We start from the raw sequence: 8,109 nt of genomic DNA, 5'->3' as shown, positions 1-8,109 counted from the left end.
TCCTGGGAGTGTCAGCAAATCTCTCTGAGCCTCAGTTTGCTCCTCTGAAAAGTAGGGTGGGAGAGGATAAATTTCATGGGGATCTTGTAGGAACTAATGGGATCAGCCATGGCGGGTGCTTACCTGGTGCCTGGCTCTGCAGAGAGGGCTGTGGACGTGCTGTGGTTGTTCATGGTGTTTATTTCTCTCTTCCCCGTGAAAAGTAGTCTGCCTCAGCCATCTCTGAGATGCGGCCTTTCTGAGTTTGGAAAAGCACATGGAAACCACCCTGTCAAGGAGTTGGAGATTCCATCCAGCTGGTCCTGGTCCTTTTCCTTGGGGTAGCCAGTCAAGGATCTCTGGGGCAGCAGAGAGGCCCTAGGCCCACTCAGGTGTCTGGGATGGTTCTGGGTGGACTACATTCAATAAACCATGTAGATTAAGCATCTACTGCATGCAGGACATTTGGAGGCAGTAAACCCAGTGAATGAAGGAGACACAATGCGTGGCCTCAATTTCCGTCTGAGAGTCAGACATTGACATTAGACATCATTTGCAGGTCTTGTCATCCACCTTCCATCCCAAGGGATGCCCTCATAGCCTCCTTTACATCTGGAGGCATCTCCCCTTATTCCAGCCAGGAGGGCAGAGCGCAGGACCACCTAAAAAAGTGAGTGGTCTTTGGGTGCAGAAGGACGGCCTCCTGTCTCTAAAGAACAAGCTGTGGGGGGAGAGATGGAGGCTGTGGCTGAGGGGAGCCTGGCAGAAGCCGCATCTCACGCATCTTTTGATTCCCATGGGAAGGCAGAGGCCCGGTGGCTTCCACTCCAGGAGGACAGGAGTCAAAGAGCTATGGATGGGTGCCAGGACCCCTGGGAACCAGAGGGGTGGCTGGGCTGAGTTCTCCCCTAGAAACCCATTCCCACCACAGACCCATTTGAATCTGCCTCCCCTTCTCCACATCTACCTCTTCTGACCACCGCCTCCAGGCCCAGAACAGGAGGCGTGTGAGCAACCTGGTCACAAATCTGTCTCAGTGCTCAATCCAGTTGCACAAGTGCATGGAGTGCTGGGGTGGGCTGTGTCCCAGACCTTCAGGAGAAGAGTGTCAGTGGGAAGAGAGTCACAACAGACTCTGTGTCAACCTGCTGGATAAGCAGGCCTGCCACTGCCAGGACAGCCTCACAGGGGTCAGGGCTGCCCTGTGGCTCTCACCTGGATGGAGAGGGGCAGGCATAGGGCCCAGCCCCAAGCCAGGGTGCCTTGGGTGAGAAGTGTGGAGGGAAAGGCCAGGCCTCTGACTCTGTTGCCCAATTGCCTCCCCCAGTGCCATCTCTTCTCTGGTGGGAACCTGCCTGGACCCAGGGCAGGATTTCTGGGAGCCCCTGCACTATCCCTGCTTCAGCATGAAGCTGGCCTCTCTGCATCTCAGCTTGCCTGGCTCGGGGCTGCAGGGCCACGCCTACCTTCTCCAGGTCCAGCTGGAGCATCCACGGCCCATTGAGGCAGAGCTGGAAGGTGAGGCGACTGCAGTCTGGGATGACAATTTGCAGAGTGTTCAGAGGCTTGGTTCACTTCAAGGCAGTGGGGTCTTTCCTGGCTTTGACAGGCACAGGGGAAGTCAGCTACTTGAGTGAAACTGTTTCTTTCTCCTGCTGCAGTACCATCTCCAGAGTTGCCTCCAGCTCCAGAGCCAGAGCAAGGGCCAGCTCCACGGCTAGATCCAGCTCCAGCTCTAGTTCCACCACCTGTGCTAGAGCTGGAGCCAGTGTCACCTCCATCAGTCCCTCCAGGGCCAGAGACACCACCGACGTCAGCTCCAGCCCCAGTGCCAGCTCCTGAGCTGGAGCCAGCTGGACCATTGGCTCCAGGGAGAATCCTCCCTCCACCTGGAGAGATAACAGCAGAGCCAGATCCAGCCCTGGAGCCCACCTGCCCCTCGGACCTGAGCACCAAGAAGCTGCTGAGAGAGGAGAAGCCTGACTTCTTGGAGTTCCCTCCCCGGCTGGTGGCAGAGCAGTTGACACTGATGGATGTGGTGAGCAGCGGGGCTCTCAGGGCAGGTGGGGCCGGCCTTCCCCTGTGCCATCAGCTGCCCCAGACCTGCCATTTCCTGATCTAGAATCCCATGATCTCGGTCCAACCTCTTGCTTTCCCACTTACCCTCATGTGACCTGAGCAGCCTTCTTAACTCTCGAGCCTTTGCTGTCCTCATGTGGACAGGAGAGATGGACACTGAGAGCATCTGCCATGCAGAGTGGCTGTGCAGATGGATGAGGTGGAGCAGAGAGGAAGTTGGGCAGAGTCTGCTCTTTGCTGGGGGTGGGGAGCTCACTGAAGTGCTATCAGGTCCTCGGGTAGAATACTCATTTGCCCGAGAGGCCTCAAGAGCCTCAGCACTTATTAGGCACCTCATATGTCCATGACTACATGGCAGACAATCAAAGCCCGTGGTTGTTGCTGCCTTGGGGGAATGTGCATCTGAAAGAGGAGTCAGACCCCAGGATAATCAGAATGGTTGGAAGATTCCCCTTGAGATGGTCAAGCAGGAGCCGAGTTCTGGTGCTTGGAGGAAGTGAGACTGGGCTGGGAGCAAATGTCACTATCCTGCACCACAGTATCGGGTCCTGGGTCATCCTGTGCTGGGTGCTCTCAGGGGACACAGGCAACACCCAGGGACTCCCACAAGTCTCAGGCCACATTCTCAGCTTCCTGAGCTCCAGCTCTCACCACTGACCCGGCCTGGGACTGGGGGCTGTGGACACTGAGCTGGGATGTGGCAGGGTTGGGTAACACTCCCTGTCCTCCCCAGGAGCTGTTCATGAAATTGATGCCCCGCCACTTCCTGGACTCCATCTGGTCCCAGTGGGACAACAGGGCCAATGAGTTCCTGGCACCCACCATTCGTGCCACCATGACCCACTTTATCAGAGTGGTCAAATGTGTCATCACCACCTGCCTCGGGGACCCGACCATGACAGCCCAGGACAGGGCCAGGTTGGTGGAGCTCTGGATCCAGGTGGCCAAGGTAAGATGTGGGAGGCCCTCTGAGCCCCTCTCTGGAGTCGTGGGAACTGCCCCTTCTCCTTTTCCAGCTGTCAGGATTGAAGTTTGTGGTCTGAGCCTTTGCACAGTCCTTAGGCCCCTCCTGCCAGTGTCTCAATGACCTGACTCCTGGTCCCAGTGGTGGGATGCTCACCCCTTCCTGGGCTCCTTCCTTGGCTTGAGCTAAAATCCTCCTCCCTGGGAGTGTTCCTCATCAGGGTCTAGCTGTGCTCTTCTCAGGTTTCCAGAGCCTCTGTCTCATCCAGGACAGGGGACGTCCATGAGGTGACCAAAGCCAGAGGAAGCAGGGCTCCAGCTCCCCTCACAGCTCATTCCCTTCCCTTCCCCAGGAGTGCAAAGGCCTGAGGAACCTTTCATCACTCCATGCCATCCTCTGGGCCCTGCAGAGCCCCTCCATTCAGCGTTTAAAAAAGACGTGGGGACGGGTGTCCAGGTGCGTAGGCCTCTCTCCATGCGTCACCACCTGGGTGAACCAGACACCCCCCACAGGGCTGCCACTGCCCTTCAGTAAGCTGGGACATCCTGGGAGACAGTGAACCCTGGGGACAGGGTCTGACCTGGTTGGGAGGCTTGGAGTCTTTCTGGAAACTTAGGCCAGTGGTTCTGCTTTAGGAATCAGTTTCCCTAAGTGCCAGACCCTGGCTCGAACTAAATTGAACATTTTCAAGGGTTTGCTTTGCAGCAACAGAACTCTCTGTCCACCTGAAATCAAGACTGTTTAAAACAGATTTGTTCAGTAGATAAGAGAACGAAGGCCCCAGGTGACAACAGGAGAGCTCCCTCCCCAGTCCCAGAGACCTCAGGGCTCAGAGCACACATTGAAAACGCTCATCCAGGCTGTCTGGATAATTCTGGGTTTTCAAACAAAAGGGATTTACCCTTAAACCACCCCACAGTGTTTCTTTCCTTTTTTCCCTCCTCAGGAGGAACTGCCAAAAATTTAAAACCTTGTGCAAAACGGACCAGCGGGAGAGCAGGAAGCTGCTCATGGAGGTGCGTGGAGGCTGGAGATCTGGAAGGAGGGGAGGGGAGGGGGGAGGAGGGACCAGGCAGAGTGTGCTTTGGCTAGTTTTTCACTGAAAGTTTCTCTGAGACATAACGGTCTGTTTTGTCCAGATTGACAGGAAGCAGGTGGTGTGAGCTGCAAGGGCAGGTGGGGACTGTTTGGGGCAGGAGGCCTTGGTCACGGGATAGAGTGGTGTTTTTTGGACTGTTCCAGGAGGTGAGGAGCTGGCAGAATGAGCAGGTCTCTAGCTTCCATGCGGGCCCATCAGCTGGCCCTCATCTTCCTCCAGGCTGGCGGGTGGATGGAGTGGGTGGGGGTTCCTTTCCTCCTAAAGCAGCCCGGTCTGTCCTCAGGAAGCCAGGTCCCTGCTGCTCCTTCTATCTGCACTGCACCTCTCAGGGAAGGGCACTCTGCCTGCCCCAGGGACGGGCACTGTGTGGTCACACAGGCCAGGTGGACACAGGGGCTGCCCAGCCTTGGAACGAATGGTGGATCTGGCACAGAACTGTGTGCTCTCTGGGACTCTGCACTCTATCCCGATAGTGGTTACTGCTGCAAACTCAGTGAGAGTCTCCCCAGGTGACTTGTTGATAAGGATACACCCCAGATGGCAATGAGAATTATCGGGGAACCTACAGATTCTTAATGGACCTTCCTGGCAGGACATTAGAAGGTTCCAAGTAAAAAAGGATGCAAATGTCACCATCACCCAACGCCCTGGTCACCCCCTACACTGTCACTCAGATGTGGCACAAGGGGGTCCCCTTCCTGAGTGAATGAAGGAGGAGTTCTGTGCAGGGACCATCCTGAGGGGATCCTAGGGAGCTGAGGCCTTTGGCATGGCCTCAGGTCCAGCTGGAGTCAGAAAACCCCAGGGGTTGGGACAGGCAGAAGCCAGTTGGATATGCCCCCTGAGACACCTTGTGCCTCCCGATCCATGGCTCAGGCTGACTGAGGGCCTCAACACACCCCGAGAGTCCAGAGGACAGGGCCTTGGTCAGAGGTGTGTCTGGAGGAGGAGTGAAGGCCGGGGGCCAGGGCCTCTGGCTGGGAGGGGGAGTGGTCTCTCCTCTGTGGCCCCTGAGCAAGTCACCACCCCTCTGTGGGCCTCGGTCTCCTCATCTGGGAAATGGAGGGAGATGATCTGTGGTGCAGGCCTCACAGGGGTGATGAGGTACAAGGGGGAGAGGAATGTGCAGCGGCTTTGTGCTCCTCCTCCTCGAGGGGGGAGGGGAGAGCACTGGTGACAGTCAGATGACACAGTCCTCAGGGGACCCTGGGAGGCATGGGAGTCCTCCTCACACTTTCTTGAGGAGGAGAGAGGCTTAGGGGCCTAGGCAGGCCTGAGGGCACAGAGGAGGGAGTGTTGGAGCTGGGAGTGATCTAGAATCAGATCACTCTGGAATGGGAGCCGCCATAGACATCAGATGTCCAGGGTCCAGGATCAGGGGCCTGGGAGACACGGGGAAGGTAGCATGGCCTCCCTGAGCCTGTCCTTGACCCTGCAGGAGGTGAACTCTGTGTGGGCCACCCAAGAGATGGACCCCCAGGGAGCCCAGGAGAGGCAGCAGCAGCAGGTGAGGGGGCCTGAGGGGGAGGGTCCAGGTGTCAGAGGAGGGGGTCTCACCCCTCACGGCTGGAGGCCTCCCCAAGAGAGGGGTCCCTCCTCCTCCAGCCCAGCTCCTGGAGCCCCAGAGCCTGAAATGCCTGCCCTGGAAGTGACCAGGAGGAGGCCTGGAATGGCTGGGCGCAAGATGGATTTGCGGGGGGAGTGGCAGGGACCGCACACCCTGGGATTTGCCAAAAGCCGCCCCTGGTAGCTGACGGGGGACGTTGGGTGGTCCTGGAGGGTGCAACAGGGGGGAGGCTGCTGAGGGTCCTAGGCTGCTCTCTGTGGGAGTCTGCGGTGGGCAGGAGGCTGGGGTGAAGGGATTTGGGGGAGGGTCCATGGGGGCACCTGAGAGCTGGGACTCATCCCCACTCCCACCCTGATTTCACAGGGTGTCGTCCCCTTCCTGGGCACGTTCCTCAATCACCTGAAACTGCTGGACATTGGGATGGAGGATGATCTACAAGTGAGTGAGCCTGGAGGTGGGGCCAGGGAGCAGGATCCTGTGGTTTGGGAGGCGAGAGCCTTGCACTGGGCCCTGAGCTCTCTGTACCTGGCAAACCTCCTCTCATGAGAGCATCATGGCCACCCCTGGGAGCTAGGGAGTCAGAGTCAGGCCCGTCTTAGTGATGCGTGAATGGAGGCTCCGCGTAAGCCCCCTACCAGGCTCTCAGGACTAGTGAAGCTCATAGCTGCCTGCCTGCAAAGCTGCAGGAGGCTGTGTCTGAGCTGGATTCAGCCTCCCCCTTGGGCCCTGCCCCTGGGGGAGTGCCATCAGCCCCTGCAAGTGAGGAAGCACATCTGTGGTCCAGCTGTCCCTTTTTGCCTGAGGCCTCAGTCTTCCCGTCTGTCATCAGAAATGGGTGGGCTGCAAGGTCTCTGGCTTCAGCTCCCCTGTCCCTCCTGCTCTGGAGCCCAGAGCCTGGCCCAGTGTCAAGTTCTCTTTGTGGAAGGTCTGCCCTCTGCTGGGCCCTGACATTCCTGCAGCCTGAGAAGGGGTGGGATGGGGGCTGGTTATGGGCTTAGGGGGCCGTTACTGATGGACATTGGCTGTCTCCCTTCCAGGGAAATCTGGTCAACTTCCAGAAATGGCGTGAGGTCAGCAGCTGTGGGGAGGGTGGGGAAGTGGAAATCACAGACCTCCCGTGGCAAGATGTCACGTGTCCTCATCCCTCGGGTCTTATATTTGTTGGGACAGTTAGATGCTACAAAGCTGGGAATCCCATCACGTTGGCGGGTGCGGGAGGGGCTGGCATCAAGGACACCTTCCTGGATGAGGAACTAATTCAAGCCAACTGTGAGGACAGGCAAGTCCTGAATGGAGTGGGAAGGAAGGAGGGTTCCCGAGTGAGCACAGACCCCAGACCAGATCCTCACTCCGCACAAGTCCCTGGCAGGGTTCCCCACCCGGGACCTGTCTGCATCCTGTCCTTCCTCCCAGAAATACAAAGTCATTAGGAAGATCCAGCTGCTCCAGCAGGCTGCAAGTGAATATGACCTGAATCCCGAGGAGCGATTTGGGGCCTGGTTCCAGGCGATGGAGCCCCTCAGTGTTGATGAGAGGTGAGGGGCACAGGAGTTGGGTGAGGGCAGGCCAGACTCTCTCGGCCGGCCGGCTGCAGAGCGTGGGGCCTGGCTCCCTGATCAGCCCCAGACCTCATTGCGTGGTGACCCATGGGGCACCGGGACTCAGCTGCTGGCAGGCTCTGGGAGGGACACCTGAGGTGCGGCTCCTGGTAGCTCACAGGCCACTCTGTCCTGTAGCTACTGCCTCTCCTGCCGGCTGGAGCCCACACACCAGAAGACGAGCAAAATGCGGCTCTTCAGGAGAAAGAGGAACCGGACATCCTCCAGTTCAGGGCCGAGTGAGTGTCAGGAGCAGCAGCGACTGAATCCAGGGGCTCAGTACAGCTTCGGGCTAAGCATGGGCCTGGATCCCAGCTCCAGTGCTGGCCAGGCCTGGGACAGGCCGCTCCCCTCTCCTCTCTGGGACTCGGTTGCCTCCTCTTAAATGAGTGATGCTAAATGATGCCTCCCCCATCAGGGACAAACGAGGTGCTGTTGATGGACTGAGCACTCGGCACAGGGTTTGGATAAGAGTGTTGTGGGGCAGGGAGGTGTGCCGTGAATCTCAGGAAGGTTCCCCAAAATAGTCTGTTTCTTCTCTTCAGCCACCGTGCCCTTGGCAAGGAGCCATAACCCTCTGGAGACCACAAGTGCAGCTCCTCCTGAGCAGCAGGGCCACTGGGACCCTCGGGGTGCACCGGGTCAGCTCTTCCCCCCCCACCCCAAGTGAAGGAGGACATCTGAAGACTTTCCCTGGTTTCCCCTAAAGCCCCAGGCGGAGGGCACGACCCCCCTCCAAATCCCTGACATCTGCACCCCAGGGACTGTTTATCCATTGAGGAGGAGCATTAGTATATGTTTAAGAGTAAATATCAGATTTGAA

At 58.0% G+C, this 8,109-nt stretch overlaps 1 protein-coding gene across 1 annotated transcript; it reads left to right on the top strand.

The window, feature by feature from the left end:
* The first annotated feature begins 3,435 nt into the window (after window positions 1-3,435).
* On the top strand, window positions 3,436-8,109 carry LOC131402572 (ral guanine nucleotide dissociation stimulator-like). The gene is made up of 7 exons (XM_058537249.1): window positions 3,436-3,478; window positions 3,969-4,038; window positions 5,560-5,628; window positions 6,052-6,126; window positions 7,102-7,223; window positions 7,425-7,525; window positions 7,814-8,109. The coding sequence occupies exons 2-7, from the start codon at window positions 4,033-4,035 to the stop codon at window positions 7,954-7,956; spliced, it is 516 nt and encodes a 171-aa protein (XP_058393232.1). The 5' UTR covers window positions 3,436-3,478; window positions 3,969-4,032; the 3' UTR covers window positions 7,957-8,109.

This window comes from Diceros bicornis, unplaced genomic scaffold (assembly GCF_020826845.1).
Source record: "Diceros bicornis minor isolate mBicDic1 unplaced genomic scaffold, mDicBic1.mat.cur scaffold_160_ctg1, whole genome shotgun sequence".
In the NCBI taxonomy this organism is placed as follows: Eukaryota; Metazoa; Chordata; class Mammalia; order Perissodactyla; family Rhinocerotidae; genus Diceros; species Diceros bicornis.
Note: the sequence above shows the minus strand (reverse complement) of the source record. Positions and strands in the feature narration are given on the sequence as shown.

Bases quoted from the DNA above. Each gene is read 5' to 3' on its own strand.
- LOC131402572 (XM_058537249.1), top strand. The intron at 5,629-6,051 runs GTGAGGGGGCCT...CTGATTTCACAG, and splicing joins AGGAGAGGCAGCAGCAGCAG to GGTGTCGTCCCCTTCCTGGG. The intron at 7,224-7,424 runs GTGAGGGGCACA...TCTGTCCTGTAG, and splicing joins CCCCTCAGTGTTGATGAGAG to CTACTGCCTCTCCTGCCGGC.